We start from the raw sequence: 25,277 nt of genomic DNA on the forward strand, positions 1-25,277 counted from the left end.
AATCGGCTCCTGGTCGGGATAATATTCCGTATATCATGTTTCTTAATCTCCCAGAAATTATGAAATTCAAACTTTTAGAAGTATACAACCAAATCTTAAAAGGACATAGGTTACCTCAAGACTGGAAGGAATACATCATATTGGGAATTTTGAAAGAAAAGAGGAAAGCGGATAACTTTAACAATTTCAGACCTATAGCCCTCCAAGCTTGCGGATTAAAACTTTTAGAAAAAATGATAAAAAATAGAATAGAATGGTATATTGAACATAATCAGATCCTATCTCCCCTCCAGACAGGATTCAGAAGGGGACAAGGAATAATGGACGCAGTAGCCTATGTGGTAACATACGTACAGACTGCTTTTGGGCAAAATCAGACGGCGGTAGCAGTTTTGCTAGACATAAAAGGTGCTTATGATAATATTAACTTATCTAAATTGCATAGTTATCTGATACATTACGGAATACAAGACGACTTGGCCAATCTAATTTTTAGAATATTTAATAATCGACTGACATATGTCTTAGATAATGAAGATAATTTACATGGTCCTGGATTGGCAACAAGGGGATTACCCCAGGGATCACCCTTAAGCCCGGTATTATTTAACATTTATCTGAGATCCTTGTATGATGTTGTTCCTTCCAGTAGTAAACTCATTGCATACTCGGACGACTTAATTTTATTGGTCAAAGGAAATAATATAAAAGTAATGGAAAACGAAATTAACTGTACACTACATAAAATAAAAAAATGGATGGACAAACATCAGTTACAGATGGCCATTCAAAAATGCGACGCTATATGGTTCTTTAACAATAAAAAAGTAAAACACAATCTCACAATCAGCATTGATTCAAACAACTTATCAGTAAAAAAGAAGTTAAATATTTAGGGGTAACAATCACACACAACCTCAAATGGGATACACATATTAATAACATTATTAAACGTGCTAATCAAGGAATAAATGTAATACGATGTTTCAGTAGGATGTGGTGGGGCGCCGATCCCAAATGCCTTCTAATGGCTTTTAACGGTCTAGTCAAAACTCATCTTGATTTTGGATCCATCCTCTTCCAACCCAGTACCAAGAAAAACCTGAGCAAACTCAACACAGTATTTTACCAGGGTTTGCGAGCAGTTACAGGTACCATGAAATCCACCCCGACTAATGCATTGCTGGCAGAAACAGCCGAAACAAGTTTAGAGTTTAGACGTAAATGGTTGGCAACAAAATTTGTATTAATTAGAGTCGATCATACCGCGCCTATTATAGATTTATTAGAATCATTAACAAGGATACTGGAAGAATAGAGAAATTCCATATTTGGTTAGCGCATTGGAATACATATATCCAGTCCGAAATCAAATATACTTCAATGAAATCATCCCAGCCTTCAGCTTTGAATATGATATGTATATTCACAATATCCAACAGATTCACCCTAACATACAAAAAAACGATCCGTTATGCAGAATCAAATTCAATAATTTCTCAGAAAACTATGCAGAATATAATCTTGTGTTCACGGATGCATCAAAAATGCAAAACAGGGTAGGAATAGGAGTTGCAATTCCTCAAAGAGACATATCTTTCACCGCCAGAGTACACGAGCATCTAACTATATGTGACGCCGAACTCATTGCTATTCATAAAGGAATTACGATGTGCCTAGAAAAAAATATCAGTAAAAATATAATAATAACGGATTCCCTAAGTGCAATAAATAGAATCAAATCACATCACATCTCTGCCAAGAGTGACTATATTAGTATGACAATTAAGCAAATGATTTATCTCTCCTCTATAAATAATGTTGTTTTCAAACTTGCATGGGTTCCCGGACACTCGAAAATTGATGGCAATGAAAAAGCTGATTCTTTGGCTAAGCTTGGCACAACACTAAATATTCCACTGAATATTAAACCAGATAAATATAGTCTAATGCCATTTTTCCAGAGTAACATAAAGGAGGAATTTTACAGATCATGGAAACAAGATATCCAACAAAAAAGTAAAATGTATCATCTGATTCACGAAGAGTATCCAAAGGATACATGGTATCTTAAATATCCATACATGGATAGAAGGCACATAACCTCGATTATCAGTATGAAAACGGGTCATTGTACTAATAAAGAACATTTATATAGAATAAAAATTGTAGATAACCCTAATTGTGAATGTGGAATGCGAGACACACTTAATCATATATTCTTCGAGTGCCCGATCAATAAGACTGATAACAAGGATTTATATAAAGAACTCATCCTCAAAGGAATTGCTACTCCGTTTAGTATTACAACCGTATTGAGACAATTGAATATTCCAATACTTAAAGCTTTAATAAAATTTATAGATCAGAACAAAATCAAATTATGATCTTCATCCATTCCTTTTCCTTTTTTCGTTTTAACCTTTGTTTGTATTCTATCTGTCACTTATCCTTATCTAGCACGAGAAGAGATAAAGGACCAGTAAACATCAAATCTAATTCAGAAAACAGAAGTCTTGGATTACAGCATGATTCACAATCAGACCAAGCTGTAACCATCCGAATCGAGCTGGCTAAATGCGCCTATAGGGAAGCAAAGGCCAAGAACTTTGAGTGAAGTGAAGTGAAGTCTCCCATGAAAACAACATATTCTAAGACGTCAAATGCTTTTAGTGCAATTTTTTTGATCAGTTCGTTTGAAAAAACTGGTTGGTATATAGACTCTGGAGCTAGTGCACATATAACCTCGAATGAAAATTGATTGACAAACATTTTAGAAACAATTGTGCCTGAAATTATGATAGCCAATAAAACGACTATGAAAGTCAAGTGCCATGGTGATGTAAACATTACGACCTCAGTTAATAATCATATCCATGAAGTGACAATAAAAAATGTTCTTTGTGTTCTGGAAGTAACCACAAATTTACTTTCATTAAGTGAACTGATAAAGAATGGAAATTTTGTTGAATTTGGAGCAATAGGTTGTAAGATTTACAACAAAGAAAAGCAGTTGATTGCAGAGGCTGATTTAATTAATGAAATGTATAAATTAAAAACAGAAAAAGTACAATGTTTACAAGCAGCAACACAAGTGTCTGGAGACATTTGGCACCGAAGGTTTGGCCTCTTAAATAGTCAGAGTTTAAACAAGATGAAAAATGGTCTTGTGTATGGTCTATCATTTATTAGAGAGGCTGATCTTAAAAAGGGAAACTGCATAGTATGCTGTGAAGGTAAGCAGACCAGGTTACCTTTTCCAAAGAATACTGGTGAAAGAGCAGCAAAATCAATCTTAGAAATAATTCATGCTGACCTCAATGGCCCAATGGAAGTGTGTTCAATCGGAGGCTCTAAATATTTTTTGATTTTGGAAGATGATTTTAGCAGGATGGGTTTTGTATATTTCCTTAAAACAAAAAATGAGGCTCTTGGATGTTTTAAGAATTTTAAGAACCTAGCAGAAAATCAAACAGGAAAACAAATAAAAATAGTTACATCAGACAACGGAGGAGAGTTTTGTAGTCATGAATTTGACAGATACCTTAAAAGTTTTGGTATAGTGCACCAGAAAACTACTCCTTATACTCCTGAACAGAATGGCATGGCAGAAAGATTGAATAGGTCAGCAGTGGAAAAGGCAAGATGTTTGTTATTCAATTCCAAACTTGAAAAGAAGTTCTGGGCAGAAGCTGTGCATACTGCGGTATATTTAAAAAATAGATCTGTTGCTTCAGGCCTGAAATCAACTCCATATGAAATTTGGACAGGTCATAAACCAGATGTAAGCCACTTAAAGAAATTTGGAAGTTTAGCTATGGTACACATTCCCAAAGAAAAAAGACTTAAATGGGACAAAAAGTCAGAAAAACAACATTTTTGTGGGCTACGCCGAAAATATTAAGGGCTACAGAGTTTATAATCCAATAAAAAATACTGTCATTATTAGTAGAGACATTATATTTATGGAGGACACAATAAATACAGTTGATATTGTAGTAAATAAAAAAAAAGACTACTGATTTTAATTCTACCTCAGATTCCGATGAAACTTCCACAGAAGAGAACTTAGATCCAGTGGGGGAGACAAATGACGAGAACCTTGATACTGATCAAGACACTGATAGCACAATTGAGGGAGTTGACAGTGATTATACTCCTGAAGAAGAAGTAGACACTGTCAACGAAACAGTTCGAAGGTCACAGAGACCGGCAAAACCAAAAATACTCAAAGATTTCGTGACATATTTGTCCAAGGAAAACTCAAATTTAGATGATGACCCAGTAACCTGTGAAGAAGCTCTATCCAGATCAGATAAAGATAAATGGAAGCAAGCAATGCAGGAGGAGTTGAAATCTTTTGAGGAGAATGAGGCATGGGAGTTGATCGACATTCCGGAAAAAAGTACAGTTGTGCAGTGTAAGTGGGTTTTTAAGCGCAAAAGTGATAGTGAAGGTAAAGTGAGGTACAGGGCCAGATTGGTCGCAAAAGGGTTTAACCAAAAAGCAGGTATAGACTTTAACGAGACTTTTTCACCTGTTGTAAGATTTTCAACCTTAAGATTATTAATTGCTTTGTCAGCTAAATTGGATTTAAATATTATGCATCTTGATGTAACCACAGCTTTCTTAAATGGTTCTCTGAAAAAAAAAGTATTCATGGCGCTGCCAGAAGGCTTGATAGCTCCTACTAATAAAGTTTTAAATTTAAAACGGGCAATTTATGGCTTGAAACAATCGTCAAGGGCCTGGTATGAAAAAATTGATCATTTTTTCATAGAGCTAGGGTATAAAAGGTCAGAACTTGAACCATGTTTATATATGAAAAGTGATGGCTGTTTAAAGACATACATTGCCTTATACGTAGACGATTTTTTTTGTTTTTTCGAACGATGAAGTGGAAATCAATTAAAACTTGAGTTAAATTCTAAATTCAAAATTAAAGATTCAGGTCAAGCAAAGAATTGCTTAGGTATGAATATAACTGTTGATAAGGAAAAAGGAGTAATAAAACTTGATCAAGAACATTACATTAATATGTTGCTAAAGAAATTTGATATGCTAGAATGTAAAACTGTAAATACACCAATGGAGAAAAATTTAAACATTAATAAAAGTGAAATATGTAAAAATGATTTGCCTTATCAACAGCTCATAGAAAGTTTAATGTATCTAGTAGTATTGACCAGACCTGACATTGCATTTTGTGTGAGTTTCCTGAGTCAATTTAATAATTCTCACAATGAAAATCATTGGAGTTATGCAAAAAGAATTTGAAGATACTTAAAAGCAACAAAAAAGTTTGGGCTTATTTTTGAGAAACAAGATGCAAAGTTGGAAGGTTTTGTTGATGCTGATTGGGCAACCAACACTGTAGACAGAAGGTCATATTCAGGATTTTGTTTCAAATTTTGTGGTTCTGTTATATCGTGGGAAAGTCAGAAACAGAAAACGGTTGCTTTATCAAGCACTGAAGCTGAGTACATGGCTCTCTCTGAGTGTGCAAAAGAGGCCACCTACTTAAGAAATTTGTTAAATGAATTGACAAATAGTTTAACTTGCATTGTGTTGTATAACGACAATCAAAGCGCACAGAAGTTGTCTATAAATAATACTTTTCATAAGAGGTCTAAACACATAGACATTAGACATCACTTTATTCGTGAAGCTATTGCAAATAACCTTGTTCAAGTTAAATATTTACAGACAGCTGATATGCTGGCCGATATACTCACTAAGAGTTTAGATACTGTAAAACATTACAAGTTTTTAAGTTGTTTGGGTATGAATAATATTTTAACCTAGTGGGGGTGTTAAAATAGTTGAAAATATGCCTGACTTCAATACCTATAGCGCCATCTTGACACACCATCATGTATCACTATGTTTGTCTTTGTTTTTTATGTATTCTTTTAATAATGAATAAATGAGCAGTCTTTGCTGATAACTTGTTATGTGCCCATCATTTAATTTTGCAATAAAAATCACTACCTCCTGGTTATATTCTGATCAGCCTTGATGTGATTTCACTTTTTAGCAATATACCTATGAATCTAGTAGAGAAAAGTATTATCAAAAGATGGAATGATATAAATAAAAAATGTTCAATGAACCAAAAAAAATTTATTGAAATGATTGGTTTCATCTTCAACTCAAGTTATTTCTCTTTCGAAGGTAAATACTATAAACAAATTCTTGGTACACCAACGGGAGCTACTATTTCTCATATCATAGCTCAATATGTAATGGACGATTTTTTCGAAAACATACTTCCCAAATTGAGTTTTAAAATTCCTTTTTTAAAGAAATATGTTGACGATGTCATCTGTGCAATACCTTATGACAAATCTAATGAAATTCTTGATTTCAATAGATATGATAAGAAGTTACAATTCACTATCGAAATAGAAAATAATCAGACCCTTCCTTTTTTTGATACAAGAGTTATTCGTAAAACTGATAATTCCTTGGTTACAGATTGGTATGTCAAACCTACTAATTCAGGAAGATATATCAATTACTATTCCTTTCACAAAAAATCAGTTAAAATTAATTTAATACTCTGAAAAAAAGAATAGAAAAATTAGTACACCCTTCCCTCAAGCAAAAAAATCTCAGACTTCTTAGAGACATATTGATCGATAATTCTTATCCCAGAAAACTTCTTAATAAAATAATTTTCAATACTGGCAGTAATACAAATTCTGATGTAATTAACAGAAATGTATGTAATGATAGTTCACCTATCAATATTTCTTATAAATCTATACCCAACCTTGGAAATTTATCTTCAAATATCATAAAAATTTTTCATAATAAACAAAATATCAAAATATGCCAAAAAAATGTTGAAACTATAAAGAATTTGAATACTAAATTGAAAGATAAAACTGATACAACAAAAAAGTCAAATGTGATTTATAACATTCCTTGTAACAATTGTAACTTGAATTATATTGGAACAACATCTAGAATTCTTAATGATAGAGTAACTTCACATAAAAGTGATATAAAACTTAATAAAAAATCAGGTCATAAACCAAATTACTCTAATATCAAAGTTTTACATACAGAAAAAAATATTTCCAAACGCCTTTTTCTTGAAATGGTTGAAATTAATAAGTCTTCTGATTGTATGAATAAGAAAACTGACATTGATAATCTCAGCAGTATATATAGTAATTTACTAGAACTACATCAAAAACATAATAATAATGAAAGATGTATAATAATAATAATAATAATAATAATAATAAATGCTTTTATTGAAAGGTTACTCAGTACAAGGGATACTAATCTAACCTAACAAATGGCAGAATTCAACGTCTGCGCATGACGAATCAAGGCAGAAATTGCTCTTCCATCCAAGCAGTAAGAGATAACTTATAATAATACACATTGTTTGCTTAATTAGAACTAGAAAGAAGAAAAAAAAAAGGAAAAAAGGGAGAGAAGCAGAAGAAAAGTAGAAAAGAGAGGCAATAAACGAATAAATGAAAATTATATGTTCTATGTGTGGAAAATCATGTTACAAATATGATGATAAATTTGATGATTTCTTCATATTTATTGTAAAAACATATGTATAGGTGTCAACTGATAACTGTTATGAAAGAAGAGAACCGGATTGTAGCATGAATCTCTTCAAATTTTTCTTGAAACTAAGTGGTGATAGGGATTTGAATTCAATCAATAACTCTTTCATTACAGTAAAAAATTATCAAATCATCATACCCATTGAAAAATGACATTTATGTGAAGAGTGAAGATATGATATTTGTCAAACCCACAAAAAAATCGTATACATGTTAACTTTTACGTCAATTTATATCTTCAAATTATTGTTTTTCACTCATTTTTACTGTAAGTATGATTTGTAAAGTTATTCAAAGGCAAAAATATTCAAAAATCATTAAATTATAGGCCCTGAAGAAGCTTCCCATTAGAAGCAAAAGCTTGGCAAAGTAAAGCAGAGTTTGATTTTTGATTTTTTGACTGAGAGACCCTGTTAATTCATTTTACCATATATATATATATATATATATATATATATATATATATATATATATATATATATATATATATATATATTGAAATCAATCTGGGGATGATTAAAAAGTACTTATCTATTTATCTTTTGATTTTCATTGAATTATTTTCCAGCAGCGTGATTGCATTAACCTTCCTAGATTATATATATATATATATATATATATATATATATATATATATATATATATATATATATTCCAATATTAAATTCTACAAAAAGGATTTGAAGCTTTCTATCTTCTATTAATTATTTGCGAGCGCTTTCGACAGTTGGTAGTACTGTCATCTTCTGGGCACTCCTCAAACTGAACTGGTCATCCTGTTGTCTGTCTCTTTATACGGTCAGAGCGTCTTAACTCAGGTATTTCAGGTACTTTAGGTAAATTTGCCTGTATTTGTTCTGCATCAGGTTAGATCTTCTCTAGGAATGTGTATGGTTTTGTTTAATATATTGAATGTGAGATCTTGTTGTGTTTTTATTTGTACTTGTTCCTTGATAAGTGATTTATGACTGTTGAATTTATGGATGTTCAAGTTTTCCCAAATGTCCATGCGGTTTCCCTTGTTGATTTGTTTTATTAGTTTTATGTTCTCTGGTGGTGGGAAATTATGTTTGTTTTGTATGGCGTGTGTTGTAAGGTTTGATTTATATACTGTTGGATTTTTGTATGCCTTTTTGTGCACATTGTACCTTTTGATCAGTTTTTTCTTGGTTTGGCCGACATAGAATTTGTTGCAGTCCGAGCATTGTATACTTTATATCCCGTTTTGGTCTTTGTCTTCTTCTTTTCCATAGTTGTTTATTTTTTGTGTTATCTTCGTGTTCGGCTTGTATGTGATGTTGATGTTCAGTGGTTTGAAGATGTTTGTTAGTTTCTTGGTTTGGTGTCCTACGTACGTGAATGCTGTCCATCGTTGTGTTGTTTTGTCTGTTGGGGTAGCTTGATCCTTGTTCTGTATTTTTCGTTTGATTCTGTTTTCTAGTTTATCTATTGTCTTTTGGGTGTATCCGTTTTCGTTCGCTATTTGGTATATGATTTTCCGTTCTTTGTTTCGGGCTTCATTGCTGAGTGGTATCCTCAACATTCTATATATGAATGCGTTATAGGCAGCCATCATCACACAAAATGGCAAAATGGTTATAAGAGTACACGGTTTGCCACTTTCTTGAGGTAGCTATAGCTGCTTCCGTGGTGATTTTTATAGTTTTCTTGTAAACACAAGATCTATTAATTGAAACCACAAATGTGTGGCTGGTTCCTGCTGGTGACTCCGTGCATTTATATTTCTTTCTTCCGGTAACCAAGTGTTGCCCACCCTTACACTTGGCTGTGATGGGCCAAAAAGCCCGAAACATGTGTCTATGGTTTTCCACTTTCTTGAGAGACATGTCCGATTAGTACCTCCTTTATCTATATGGAGACACTCGATAACCTTCGTATTTGTATTATTTCCTGAACCCGGATGTCACGCAGGTAGCTATAGCTGCCTCCGTGGTGATTTTGATAGTTTTCTTCTAAACACAAGATCTAATAACTGAAACCACATATGTGCGACTGTCTCCTGCTGGTGGCTTCGTGCATTTGTATTTCTTTTTTCTGGTAACCAAGTGTTGCACTTGGCTGCACCATACTGATGATGGCCAAAAAGCCCGAAACACGTGCCTATGGTTTGCCACTTTCGTGAGTGCTATGTCACAAGCCGTGGTGTTTTCGATGATTCTCACGAATTCGGAAACGTCAGTGTTTCCGTTGAAGATTGTTTTCTAAACTCAAATCAATAGGGGCGCCGTTATCCATTGTGACGTTCTGTGATGTCTGTGTTGCGTTATTTCCTGGCATCGTTGTCGAAATATGACCTTTACAATATTCAATATATGGCGTGGGCGCTAATCAAGGGAGTAATTGTAACCTATTTGACATATACTTGATATTATATCTTAAAAATTCAGTGGTTTATAACGTTAACCAAAGGGTATATTCTTAACATACCCTTTTTATGCTTGTCCCCAATTTGACAAATCCTTTGTACTCGACTTCATAGTTGGTGGGTGTCACAAACCCCACACCTGACATCATTTTGTGAGGCGGCCTTCCTATAGCTTGGGGTTTCGGACACTACAGATAGGGAATGAGCCACCTCGCTTACCTGATTTTATGCAATGGCCCAAACCAGAACGCTCGAATTCACCCTCTCTACGGCAAGGGAGCTGTATATCGGAGAAAATGTTCGGGAAAGTTCGAAACGCCTTAAGTATGCCACAATAATTAACTTCCTGTTTGGAATCGAGCGGCTGTTCCCAAACAGGTTGGAAGTTGTTTTGGTTAACTAGATGTTTGTTATAAACCAACTGAATGACAAGTCAGCATACATTTTTATTATTTATTAAATAAGAAATAAACTAATGTTACAATAGCAAAACAAATGAAACAAAGGACATCAGGTGCATAGTAATTACTTAATGAAATCTCAAAAAGTATAAGAAAAAAGTATCTAGCTCTGAAATTGGGAAAGTCTGAAGAGGATGAATCTTTACAAAAGTTTTTTCAACCTATGTCGAAGCCGCTGAAGGATATTGCTGAAATCTCCAAAAAATCGGTGGGCCATTTGAGACATGTCAAAAAGGAGGAGAAAGAGGAAATAAAGACGGAACCATCATTCGATCAGTCTCAAGCATTTGAAGAAACACAATTTTTACCACTTGAAGATGTTGCAGAGACGTCGGGAAAGGATGATGAGGTATTCCACGAGTCGCCATCACCGCCACCACCACCACCATCAATAGAAAATATTTCAGAGGAGAGTATGATGGAATATCTGGAGCAATATCCACCCATATCACACAAATATGTCATGAAACACTGGGCTAAAGACGACTCAATCGATAAAATATACGGACCAGTTTATGACGAGTCCTCTTCGAAATGGATTCTCGGTAGAAACTACATTGACTTTGATAAACGTGGTAATATTATAACTGAAGGATTCGCATTCAAAGGAACTCCAGGGCTATATAATTTGATCTTTCTCGATGAACCTGAAGACTTCAATAAGGAGGATCAAGCCTCTTATAAACGTTTGTTGGACGTAACACAAGCCCACCTAAATGCCAGAGGATTCATGAAGGGAACTCAAAAATGGAAATGGTCCGGCATAATAAGACCTATGTTTCGAACTCAAACACTTGGTAAAGGTTACGATAGCAATGATATTGTTGGTTCCAGCACTCTACAAACGAACGCCATCGATACTCGTTGGATATATAATGACAAGCCCTTCGAGTATGTGTATTGGGATGATCCGAACGAGGTATGCGATAGATTAAAGCTGCTAATAGCTTCGAAAGATGCTGGAAATACGTCATATGACAATGAAATTACAGCTATATTTAATGAACTCAGAGAAGCCGACATTATTCAGTTATAAATCATCATCCATAAATGACATGTATTTTATTCCAAAAATATGATGCCATAAATAATGCATAACTGACATGAAAATCGCACCAAAAAAATGTCAAAAATTTGATGCGTTTTAATGTACAGTTTCGTCAAAGCAATCGCATCGAAAAAAACGTATTTTTCAAACCATCATTTCGTGCAAAAACTCATATGATTTGCATTGTAACACGCTATGAAAAATAATGCAGAAACGACGCGAAAATCGTGTCAAAAAATGCCAAAAATTTGATGCGATAAATCGTTCATTTTCACCCCAAAAAACGTATAAAAAATTCAACAAATATTCAATGCGTTGAAACGACCATTTTTGAACACCGTAATCACGTTGAAAAAACACATATTATTGGAATCATATCGATGTGTGTCACATTTGCATCATGACTATTGACAAGTTCGGACGTAGCTCAAATAGGAAGCGAAAGCATTCTGCAACATCATCAGTAGGCACTGGTGGAGGTTTGCTGCATACACCCGATGGCAACATTGATTTCGATAATTTGAAATTGTGTAATGTGAAAAGACCTACGAACGCATGAGATGCAGTCAACAAAGTATACATGGATGAAGTTGAGAAAAACCTCACTACGTTCATAAGAAGAAATATGACTAACTATGATAGAAAAATGATTGAGTTTATGATGAAAGTAACCAATGATATGAAAAATTTGAAAAATGATGTAAACGCACTTATCAAGAATGAGGTTAATAAGTTAGATATTGAATTTGATAAAAAAATTCAAACAGTTAACACCGACCTTTTTCAAACAACTTGAAATGCTACGGAACAGCTCCAAAAATTGCATGAAAAATTCAAACTTCAATATGAAATCGATATCGAACGTATCGGCAACGATTTGTCAAAGGGATTGAAAGAACTCACCGATTTGGTTCACGAAAAGAATGCCAAAACTTTGCAATCTATGCAGCAAACTGATATTTTGATCAAGAAAATAGATGAAGAGTTGAAAAAATTTCAATCTAACGTCGAATCGCAAATATCTACATTAGGTGTGAATGTTGAAAATTTGGAGCTCGTAATCAACAAAAAATCTTCAGAACCTTCCTCAAAATGTAATACATTGAATGTTTTCACAATATTACGCACAGTTATGGCTTCCAAAGACAAGATTCAACTTGTCCGTGAACTGCATAAACCAGTTAGAAAAAATTTTCCTCGACGTCGTACCATCATCAAGGGACTGGATGATCTGTGGCAGATGGACTTGGCTGAGATGAGATCATACGCTCACCACAATCGAAATTTCAAACTCATTCTCGTCGTCATCAATTGTTTTTCGAAATTCGTGTGGACACGACCGTTGAAATCGAAAACGGGAGAAGAAATCACAAAAACATTTTTGGATATTTTGGAACATACGAAGCGATGTCCAAAAAATTCACAAACCAATCAAGGGACCGAGTTTTACAACAATAAGTTTCAATTTTTAATGAAAAACATGGAATAAATCACTACAATACATACAGCATCATGAAGGCTTCAACGTGTCATAAGAACGTTAAAAGAAAGACTTTTCAAATATTTCAGTTTGAATGGCACCTACAAATGGTTGAATGTCTTGCCTGAAATAACGAAATCCTACAATAATACGCGACACTCGAAGACGGGCATAGAACCATCGAAAATCAACAAAGCCAACGAAAAACAAATCCTCAAATCTGCATACGCCCACCTGAAAATAGCTGGACCGAGAAAATTCAAGGTCGGCGATGTTGTGCGAATCAGTAAGGCAAAACATGTTTTCGAAAAAGGTTACACACCCAATTGGACTACGGAATTATTCAAAATTATCGAAGTCAACATTACCAACCCCGCCACCTTTATGCTAGAAGATTTGCAGGGTGCACCTATCAAGGGTGCTTTCTATGGGAAAGAATTGCAAAAAACTGCAAATCCAGATATATATCTCGTGGAGAGAGTGTTGAGGAAAAAAGGCAAAAGAATGTATGTTAAATGGATGGGATTGGATAACAAACACAACAGTTGGATCGAAAATGTTGATTTTGTATAGAATCTTATGGAAAACAAGCACACTGACATTGTATTGGGAGGGCCTTTTGTGAAGAAATAGTATTCAACAAACACAATATCTGAATACGACCACGTGATCTGAAGGTATAAGAACACATGCAAATACACATGGATATTCAGTTTGAAAAATGTCTCTCGATAGTGGTTATGGTAGTGAAGTCGAAGTAATGTGTGATAGTGATGGTGAAGATTATAACGAAACTCTGGGTGCAATAGACAGAGCATTGATGCAGTACGAAATGGCTGCTCGAAACGAACACCAATTACTATTGATGACATTCCCCATGTCATCTTATGAAATTCGATGTGGTCTAAGTCCATCCAGAGACTTTAGTCCATGCATCATATTGAAGCAACAATTCTCCATTCATTCCATCAATTTAACAACTTATGAATGGGCGACCCTCATTGACATTCTGCAACAAGTAAAGGAAAATTTCTTTGATTCACAAATCGATGGGTATGTAGATGAATATGATCCAATCACAACACGTTGCGGGGACTTCATATACGTCACACAATACATCGAAAGTGATACCAAACAAGTTTCCATTTTCAAGGATACAACAAACATGGAGCTGTTTCAACAAGATGTAAACGATGTCCTGAACACTCATATGGGGGTGCTCTCTGATCGTATCGCTTTGCTGGATGCCATAAACTTTTGTGACTATTATCGGGGTGTTTTCCATATTATTCAATCATGGTTACGTGAAAATAAAACTAATTTAACTTTGGAAGAAATTATAGAAGGATTCTGTCAGGCTTTATCTTTAGATAGTCTGTATGCTAATGCTTTACGTGAATATTCATTTTATTATAAACAAAAACTAGTGTATGATTTATGTAATAGATGAGAAAATATTCACTTTTTTGTCGCTCAACAATCGATGTCGCAGCAATCCTCAATTGTACGAATACAATTGCATACTTTATAAATAAAACACATACAAAATATAATTGTTTTTTCCTTTATTCAAAATCCTCGTTTCAGAAATACAACAACAAAAAAACACTTTTTTATTTCTTTTATTACATTAGTATACATCAAGTAATTGTAATTGCTTTCTCAAGTGATATTTGAGTCTTCCAGGATACTATAGTGCCCCCAAGGTAATGTGTCATTTGAGTCTCTCAACAGAAACCGTTTGTCATCGAATGGACTCAAAGCAATTTTGTTTTGTTCAATTGAATATGAATTATGATACTTTGACTGAATAATCCTCTGAGTTGATGTCTTTTGACCTCGTTCGAATGAACAATTGGAATAGTCCTACATTATATTTGATACCCTTTGCCTTTTTAGTACATTTTCTCCCTTCAACCAATTAAATCAATTAAAAACAATAACAATAAGGACAAAACTTCGGTGTCGGATAGATCAGGAGTATATAAGCTGACTTGTGGCTCTTGTCCAAAACTGTATATTGGCCAAACAGGAAGAACATTTTTCCAACAAATTAAAGAACATAGGAGTAGTTTTGTAAATAGAAAGACCAATTCCACATTTGCAAACCATCTTTTAGCAGAAGGACATGAGTTCAATCATGAGTACGAGGTGTTACATTTAGAAGAAAAGAGTTTGAAACTTAATCTTCTAGAATGTTTAGAAATCAATAGATTCAGGAATTCGGGTAATTTACTGAATGATCAATTAGAACTCAATAACTCTCCGTTACTGAATATATTTTTTCAAATGTGAAAATGGTACATAAGTGCAGGTAATTTAATTCGTTAGAAACTCAGGTAAAATATCAGCTACTTAAAATCCAGGTACTTCGTTTACAGGTACTTTGATTTCAGGTACTCCATAAACTATATATATATATATTTAGTATGGAATGTGTAGAATTAGTTGAAAGACACGCCAGATGAAGCCATTGTATGGCGAAACACGTGTTGCGTTTTTGTAAAACAATTTAGTGAAAATCTCACAATAAAGTGTTTTTGGAATACGTTAGTTATGGATTTTCATCAAGTATCGGCCGATTCCATCATATATTTATTATTAGCTTTAGAATAATGATTAGATGTCTGAGAAACACCCCCGCGAATACCCTTTTCCAAAAATAATAAAATGTCAACATCTTGTATGGTTTCCAATTTAAATTTTGTGTATTTCATCATACAACTCCAAGTATAGCCAGGTAATGTATAAAAATGAGCAGGATCCAATTTATAAGTCACGTGACATTTATCACGAAAATTTTCGAAAACCACACTCAATAACATTATATCAGTTTTCATGTGAAGATCGCTGTACTCCCCCAAATTTTTTATTTTGAATGAACTCCAAACGTGTTGTGCATGTTCTTAGTCTTCCTCACTCATATGTACATCATTCAATTTACTGTAGAACTGCTCGATACTTGGTAGCTGCTTCTCATCCAACTTTTCTACGTTGGTGATGTAATCATAGGGAAATACTCCTTTTCGAGTCAGTAATTTAACTACTTCAGGGTGTAAGAGATGGAATTCATTTTCCAAAATATGGAACTCGTCTTCAGTTAGAGTGGAAACGAGCGAATCCAAAGGGGCTCCTAGGAAACGGAATGAATCAATGAATCTAAATTTGATGTTTGTATTTTCATCATACTTGGTGACTGAAATATATTTTTCTTTATTCATTGGCAATAGACTCAGTCGTCCATTCTTTGCTAAAGCCCTGATTATTAAGTGGCAATCATACCCATAAAAATTGTGAAACACCACGGGAACCACAAAAGTTTTTTGTACAATAAGTTACACTGCGCATGCGCGAAACTCCGAAAATCTCCATTGAAGTGATTATGATCTCTTGTGATCTTATCATTGTCTTTAAAAGGTTTTTCACAAATATGACAATTTTCGGTGGCATCTGCCAAATAAATTTTTTCATTCATGGGTATAATATTTTTGATTCTTGATTGAATGAGTATAGCTCGATCCTCCATTTGTTTCGAGAACCACTCCATACAATCAGGTCCTCGATAACCCTTGAAATGAGATAGAAAGTCATCATAGGAATATTTTACATAATAACCTGCACTATAAGCAACATGTTTTTGATAACGAGATGAATTCAAGTCTTTTTCCTCTTGGAATGGCAAAAGTAATGATTCAAAATCAGCATAAATGATAAATGGAATTTTTTCTTTGAAAGCATTTGAACTGTAGGAATTTTTGTTGTGGAAATGAAATTTCACATTCATTTCCCATTTCCACACATTCAACACTGTGTGCATTCAATTTCACTTGACCATTGAAATAGTTCAAACATCGATCACAAAAGAAACATTTGTTATGGTTTTTTGAAAGTTGAGATGACAATAATCTAGATAGATTTTTTATCCAACAGTAATGATATATAATTTCATTTTCATCCTCATCAGTTTCCAAAGACTCATATTTTTTTGGTTTCACACGATACTCATTTTGAATTAACAGTAAATTGACATGCCTACCCATTTTATCATTAGTCAAACGAGTACTACATTAAATTGTGAATTTTTTCTCATTTCCAAAGTGTACACATTAACAGAGATATTGTTAAGCTTTTCAAATCTCGTTATTTTATTCAACTCCATAGGCATCTCAATATCCTTTAATTTCAAAACTTGTGAGAAATGTGGGTATGAAGAAGTCCTATTTGTATTCTTTCCAGAATGAATTGGATACAAAGCACTGACAACTGACCATGCGAAACAGGCATTGTCATTATTTTTAATATTGATACATGCATGTTTTTTTGCAATTTGATGTGGAAGTTCAATCAAAGATGAACCATTTCCTATTTCTAATTTATTGATATTAATTGCCAAAGTGACTATACCACTTAAAGCCCAACCACTATCTCGTTCCTGAAATTCAGATAATTTATTGAAAATTATTTCTTTAATATGTTGTTGAAACCAATTTTTCAATTCAGTCCCATGGTCAATAACAACATTTTTTGAATGAAAATATTTGAATTCGCTTCTGGTCTGATCACCACCACCCACATGTTCATTAAACATTTTTTTAACTAACATTCGAAAGCGTTTTAAGTGAGATAAATTTGTTTGCAATTTCACAAAAATGCCATGAGGCACATCTGAATTCAAAAAAGCCCTATTGATCAATCTAATATGTTTATTGGCTAATTTAATCCAATGTTCACGTTCTGAAATTTCCGAAAAAGCCTTTTGAAAAATCCCAATTATACCATAACTAACCACACCCATATCCTCAGCCATGGTCACAAATATCACTTGAACTTGAAACAATTACTAACCTTACAATTCAACTATTTCGAAAAGATTCTTCATTCCACTATGTCCACGAAAAACCAGTCCATATTTTTGGGGAATGAAGCTGTTCAAATTTTTTGAATCACCTGCAGATATCTCTTAGGTAGGAAGACGCTTTTTTCTTCTAGATCAACCAATGGAGTTTCACCATATTTTGTCTGTATAATTTGTATATTGTAAATCGTTTGTGGTTGGTCCTTGGGCAAATCTGACAATTCGATGGTTTCCCTCAATTCTGCAAGGGTTGTTTCATTAATTTCGTTGATATTCATCTGAAAAATGAAACTGGATACGAGCTCCTAAATAATTCAAAATGAACTTACGTTTTTTGTTTGTTTGTTTTAAATAACAGACGACGATGCTTGAAAACTTCACAGACAACCTTTCTAGCTGACGAACTTTATCAGAATGATATGACTCCTAGTTTGCGTTCATTCAAATAATACAATTATCTGTAACCACATTTCTGTTTATCGATTCTTATCACAGGAAGAAACTTAGGCTGGGAAACCTCAATTAATATCTCAAACCACATTTCCGTAAACTTTTTCTTATCACAGGAAATGACTTCCTGTTTTCGATTCTTATCACAGGAAGAAACTTCCGCTGGGAAAACCTCAAATAATATCTCAAACCACATTTCCGTAAACTTTTTCTTATCACAGGAAACGACTTCCTGTTTTCAAACCCACAAAATTCCTGCATTTGGTTTCACATCCGTTTTGATAATTCTTATCAAAAACACAATTTCCTTTTGCAAACTTGTTATCAAAACCATTATGATCAAATAAATTTTCCAGTTTGGTCATTACCACAAAATCTTATTTTAATTATCTACCACGAAATTCTCCCATCCACGCTTCTGTCTACTATTCAAAACATGTTCTTTTATATTTACAAACAATTGTCAGTTTTCACTTCGAGTCGACTCGATTTCATTTGACAACCCATCATGAAAAATAAAATAAAATATATAAAGAAAGATGAAAGCTCCAATATGTTCAGTTATCAGTCAAACATGTTGATGTCAAGTTATATAATTCTCTCTGCTGTTTTTCAAAATATTCTCTATATCAATCAACCCTATAATGTGAGTGAAGTATTTGTTACATTCGATAATGGTGGACATAAAAATGAATCTTGGTCCTCAAATTGGGTAAAAATGATTTCATCTACAGTCAATGATGGTCAATTGACAGTTTTGGGAGTTGAAATACCAAAAACTTCAAAATTTTGGAAATTAAGACTCATTTTTGATGATAGAACATTTGGTGATTCACATTGGAGAAATGTTAAAGAAAGATTGATTTCCACCATAGACTTATCACCCCTAAAAGTTTGTGCTGAATCTGATATGAAAACAATTTCTGGTCTGATCTACTTCATTACAAGTGTATCATTTCTGCAAATATCCAAATTTTGTCTCAAAATATCTACATAAGTTGAAACCGTTGATTTCACAATGAAAACGGTCACTATACACGAAGAACATAACGAAATCCATTATATGTTTGTTTGGAGGTTTGCCTACCATGAATCGAGAAGAAAATTATGGAAATATTTGGCAGTTGATCGAATGCGTTTCGGGAGACGTATTGAAAAATCTGCAAAACTTATTAATCCTATTTTAAATCAAATACATCAAAAAAATATTTATGAATCAAGATTTTGAATGAAGGTTTGTAATATGTTTAATTTTTTTCATTCCAAATTTTGTTCGAGGCTCAAATCGAGGTCCAAATCAAGACCCAAATCGAGGTCCAAGTGGAGGGCCCAAATCGAGGTCCAAGTCAAGACCCAAATCGAGGTCCAAGCCGAGGGCCTAAATCGAGGTCCAAGTCGAGGCCACAAATCGAGGTCCGAGTCGAGGGCTCAAATCGAGGTCCAAGTCGAGGGCCCAAATCGAGGACCCAAATCGAGGACCCAAATCGAGGGCCTAAATTGAGGACCCAAATCTAGGTCCAAATCAAGGACCCATCTCCAAATCAAGGAACCATACCGAAATCCTGCACCCCAACCAAACACCTGTCAAGCCGCCTCTGTCACTTGTCATTCTTTTCCACATCCCACACCACCAACAAAGACCAACAACCCTCCACACACACACACACACGCAAGGGTTGCTCTTTGCACCGCCGCACCCTAATAAACCTCGCTGGGGTTGGTCTTGCTCTTCCTACCACCACCGACCCTCCATCCAACTGACCATCGCCATCTGACTCGCCATCCGACTACACCGGAAGTGAATGAGGCAGAACGAACTTAGCATACCTTCTATTGCGGCAGTTGTATCGCCAACAGCATATGCAGGAATAACTTCTGTGAAGAATCCTGCACTGACACCTGTCGAATATAATCCAACGCCCTTCGTAGTATTAGCCAGGGGAGTAGTTGTTTTCTGATAGGTGTCAGTCCGTTAACCTACTGTGTAGGGAGTTGAGGCTGGCCTGAACGAATTGTTCTTAGATAATTTGATTTGTAGCCAGTCTTCAAGTATGCCCACTGACTATATGTAAAAGTTTTCTTTCCTTATACGAGGAATTGGGCAAATTTCGGATATGCTGTTGGTTACCTCGTTCACAGGCAGTGGGGCGACGACAAACCTGTTGTTTCTTGTATGCTTCAGATTAGTTCGAGGAATGATACTCTGACGGAATTCGATTTTCAATTATCGGAAATCATCGACTTTATGTTGATGATATACACTACCTTGCACTGACGAGTGGCCAAACAGCCCGAAACCGGTCTGCAAGTGTGTTCCAATAATTGAAAATCTATTGCGGCAGTTGTATTGCCAACAGCATATGCAGGAATAACTTTTGTGAAGAATCCTGCACTGACACCTGTCGGATATAATCCAACGCCCTTCATGATATTAGCCAGGGGAGTAGTTGTTTTCTGACAGGTGTCAGTCCATTAACCTACTGTGTAGGGAGTTGAGACTGGCCTGAACGAATTGTTCTTAGATAATTTGATTTGTAGCCAGTCTTCAAGTATGCCCACTGACTATATGTAAAAGTTTTCTTTCCTTATACGAGGAATTGAGCAAATTTCGGATATGCGGTTGTTCACCTCGTTCACAGGCAGATGGGGCAACGACAAACCTGTTGTTTGTTGTATGCTTCAGCTTAGTTCGAGGAATGATACTCTGACGGAATTCGATTTTTAATTGTCGGAAATCACGGACTTTATGTTGATGATATATACTACCTTGCACTGACGAGTGGCCAAACAGCCCGAAACCAGTCTGCAAGTGTGTTCCAATTATTGAAAATTCATTGCGGCAGTTGTATCGCCAACAGCATTTGCAGGAATAACTTCTGTGAAGAATCCTGCACTGACACCTAACAGGATATAATCCAACGCCCTTCGTGGTTTCTTCCTTATTCAGAGGAATCGGACAAATTTTGGATATGCAGTTGGTTATTTACCTCGTCCACTAGATGAAGTGACATTTCATTATTCGCTCCAACTCAGGAAGAGGAATGAAATACTCTGAAATAATTCCGATTTTCAATTACGGAATATCATTGACTTTAGGTCGATGATGGCCACTATCTTGCACTGACGAGTGGCTGATGAGCTCGAAACCGGTATGCAAGTGTGCCCCTTCCGAAATTGAAGGTCGACTCTTTCAGTTATATTGCCGATTGCATATGCAGGAAATTCTCTGTGAAGATTCATGTAATGACGCCTGTCGGATATAATCTAACGCCCTTCGTGGTAGTAGCCACCTCGTTCACTAGATGGAGTGACATTTTATTATTTGCTCCAACTTAGAAAGAGGAATGAAATACTCTGAAATAATTCCGATTTTTAATTATGGAATATCACTGACTTCAGGTCGATGATGGCCACTATCTTGCACTGACGAGTGGCTAATGAGTTCGAAACCGGTCTGCAAGTGTGCCCGTTCCGAAATTGAAGGTTGACTCTTACTGTGGTATTGCCAATTGCATATGCGGGAAATTTTCTGTGAAGATTCCTGCACTGGTGCCTGTCGGATATAATCGAAAGCCCTTCGTGGTATTAGCCAGGGCAGTAGTTGTTTTCTGATAGGCGTCAGTCCATTCAACGTTCTTTTTATATATATCCGAAACTGGCTTGAACGTTTAAAGTTCATTTCTTTAGATTTGTATACTGCCAGTCTTCAAGCATAGCCCACTGATTAATAAGAAAGTTTATCTTTGTTATTCAGAGGGATTGGGCAAATTTTGGATATGCATTTGGTTAGTATCTCGTCCACTAGATGGGCTTTTTTTTCAAATAGTACTCATCTATTTATTTTTTGATTTTCATGGAATTATTTTCCAGCAGTTTGACTGCATTAACCTTTCTAGATTTTATGTCATTTCTAGAAACATGTGGATTCGTTTTCCGTAAAAACTTGGCAAGTTGACTTGGGTGTCACCCCAATATGTGGTTCCACTTATGTTTCGCTTGCGTTTACGCAGCTATTTTTATCAAATACTTTCTTGGTTTTTTTCTCATTTTGCCTTCAATCGAGGACCGCCTGCTCGGTACTGACGATGCCCAATAGGCTGAAACAGCTGTCTACCGGTGGCTCTCAAATTGAAATCAATCTGGGGATGATTAAAAAGTACTTATCTATTTATCTTTTGATTTTCATTGAATTATTTTCCAGCAGCGTGATTGCATTAACCTTCCTAGATTATATATATATATATATATATATATATATATATATATATATATATATATATATAGATAAAGAAGTTTTTAAATCGGACATAGCACTCAAGGAAGTGGCAAACCATAGACACGTGTTTCGGGCTTTTGGCCCATCATCAGTATGGTGCAGCCAAGTGTAAGGATGGGCAACACTTGGTTACCAGAAGAAATAAATACAAATGCACGGAGCCACCAGCAGGAGCCAGCCGCACATTTGTGGTTTCACTTAATAGATCTTGTGTTCACAAGAAAACTATCAAAATCACCACGGAGGCAGCTATAGCTACCTGCGTGACATCCGGGTCCAGGAAATAATATAAATACGAAGGTTATCGAGTGTCTTGATATAGATAAAGAAGTTTTTAAATCGGACATAGCACTCAAGGAAGTGGCAAACCATAGACACGTGTTTCGGGCTTTTGGCCCATCATCAGTATGGTGCAGCCAAGTGTAAGGATGGGCAACACTTGGTTACCAGAAGAAATAAATACAAATGCACGGAGCCACCAGCAGGAGCCAGCCGCACATTTGTGGTTTCACTTAATAGATCTTGTGTTCACAAGAAAACTATCAAAATCACCACGGAGGCAGCTATAGCTACCTGCGATCTTGTGAACACAAGATCTATTAAGTGAAACCACAAATGTGCGGCTGGCTCCTGCTGGTGGCTCCGTGCATTTGTATTTATTTCTTCTGGTAACCAAGTGTTGCCCATCCTTACACTTGGCTGCACCATACTGATGATGGGCCAAAAGCCCGAAACACGTGTCTATGGTTTGCCACTTCCTTGAGTGCTATGTCCGATTTAAAAACTTCTTTATCTATATCAAGACACTCGATAACCTTCGTATTTATATATATATATATATATATATATATATATATATATATATATATATGTATGTATATATATATATATATATATATATATATATATATATATATATATATAAAGATATATATATATATATATATATATATATATATATATATATATATATATATAAAGATATATATATATATATATATATATATATATATATTTATATATATATATATATATATATATATATATATATATATATATATATATATATATATATATATTATATCTTGTATCGCCTTGTACAGGTTAACATGGAGAAACTCACCTTAGTAAAATCACTTTTTTTGCAAATTATTCGATATTCAACACTACTTTTTACAGCTGATATAAACTTATTACAACAGGTTCTGACGAGCATCTTCAAAAAGTGTTTTGAATTGCTATGACTCGTTCTCTAGTACATTTGTTTACTAGTTAAATGAAATCCGTCTCATAATCATTTTCATAATCATTTGTCAAATAATGATATCTTCCGAATGAAATCCCATTGTTAACCTGGAGACAATGCTAATAATGAATGCACTCCATATTTGTTGAAACTGTAATCACCCTTGTGGAAGGACGTTTGTTTTAATGTATGGAGGGTATTGAAAATCATCAAGACTTCATGAACTTTGGTAGTTGGAGCACCCAGTATTGGCTGTTTTGTATTTTGAATAATAAAAATTGAATAAGTTGTCAGATTTGAAGATACGAATTGTCACATTGAAAGTTTTTGACATTTTCTGTATTTTCGAAAAGTTATAAGAGTCTTTATTAATAGTTTGTTCCCTTTTTATCCTTTTCGATATGTATTTTTTAACTGGTAGGTGTTGTTTTAAGAATTTAATTTTTGGCGACCATGGCAGGACATGGAAAAACTTTTGAATACCTGAGATGTCCACTGAACTTGGTTCACACGAATCTATACCGAAACGGTTCGACTGATGGAAAATGCAGATTCGAATATAGCCGACGTAATGAAGAAAATGTTGGAAGAAGATAGGCCTGCCGATAGGCCTTTCTCTGAACATTCTTCTGTCACCACTGTCAACACAAACCAGAGTATGCGAAATATCAGGTTAGGTACCGAAAATTGAGCTCAATAAATTTTGTGGCGGAATTAAAAATTGGTTATCATTTTGGGGGCAGTTCAGCCGAATTCATACTGATGAATCGATCCCTACTGAAGATAAGTTCCAATACTTAATCCAAGCTACTGTATCTAACTTTCATGCTCGTCAACTGTTAGAAAAGTTATCCCCCTTCAATTGAGAATTGTGCGAAGTTTATATAGTCTCAAATCTCGTTTTGACCATAAAAATCTACATATTGAAGTTTATATTCGAAAATTATTGAAGTTGATATTGAATAATTTATGTTCTAAAACAAAACTCAGTTCGTTTGTTTGAAGGTGGTTGACAATGTTTCGTGATGTATTTCATCAGTTCGGAAAAAAATTAAAATGATTTCCCGAAAATAATAATTTTATTAAACCAAAAACTGAAATTACAAACAAATAACATACAAGCAACAACCAAAAAAATAAAAAATTGAAATAATAATAAAAGCTGAAAAAAAAATTATTTACAAAAAATGGACAATGAAAATTAAAAGACTCCAAACCAAGTTACGTCACGACGTTTCGATTGTTAGTATCCACAATCGTCTTCGGGTGATAACTGGACTTATTCCTCCGAGATCTGACTATTTATAGGTCATTCGAGTGCTTTCAATCATCACCTCTTCCCTCTCTCCGCTTCAATGGTTTTAGCGGGAGATGACCGTTTGGCGATGGTCGGCGCTCTGTTGTGTCCACCGCCTTACTTTCAGGTGAGCACTGATGATGACGAAAGTCGAGAGCGCTTTGCAATAATTTTACAATTATA

At 34.7% G+C, this 25,277-nt stretch overlaps 1 protein-coding gene across 2 annotated transcripts in view; it reads right to left on the reverse strand.

Moving 5' to 3' along the window:
• The window catches only part of LOC111514468 (D-2-hydroxyglutarate dehydrogenase, mitochondrial), a 77,085-nt gene extending 53,252 nt beyond the window's left edge, over nucleotides 1-23,833 (reverse strand). For both annotated transcript variants that reach the window (XM_074185541.1, XM_074185540.1), the window contains exon 1: nucleotides 23,675-23,833. In XM_074185541.1, coding sequence (XP_074041642.1) covers nucleotides 23,675-23,767 — 93 coding nt within the window. In that variant the 5' untranslated portion in view covers nucleotides 23,768-23,833. The remainder of the gene's footprint in view (nucleotides 1-23,674) is intronic.
• Nucleotides 23,834-25,277: the final 1,444 nt, after the last annotated feature.

Source organism: Leptinotarsa decemlineata, unplaced genomic scaffold (assembly GCF_025532065.1).
Source record: "Leptinotarsa decemlineata unplaced genomic scaffold, Ldec_3_MD MMD2_tig00026375_RagTag_RagTag, whole genome shotgun sequence".
NCBI classification, from domain to species: domain Eukaryota; kingdom Metazoa; phylum Arthropoda; class Insecta; order Coleoptera; family Chrysomelidae; genus Leptinotarsa; species Leptinotarsa decemlineata.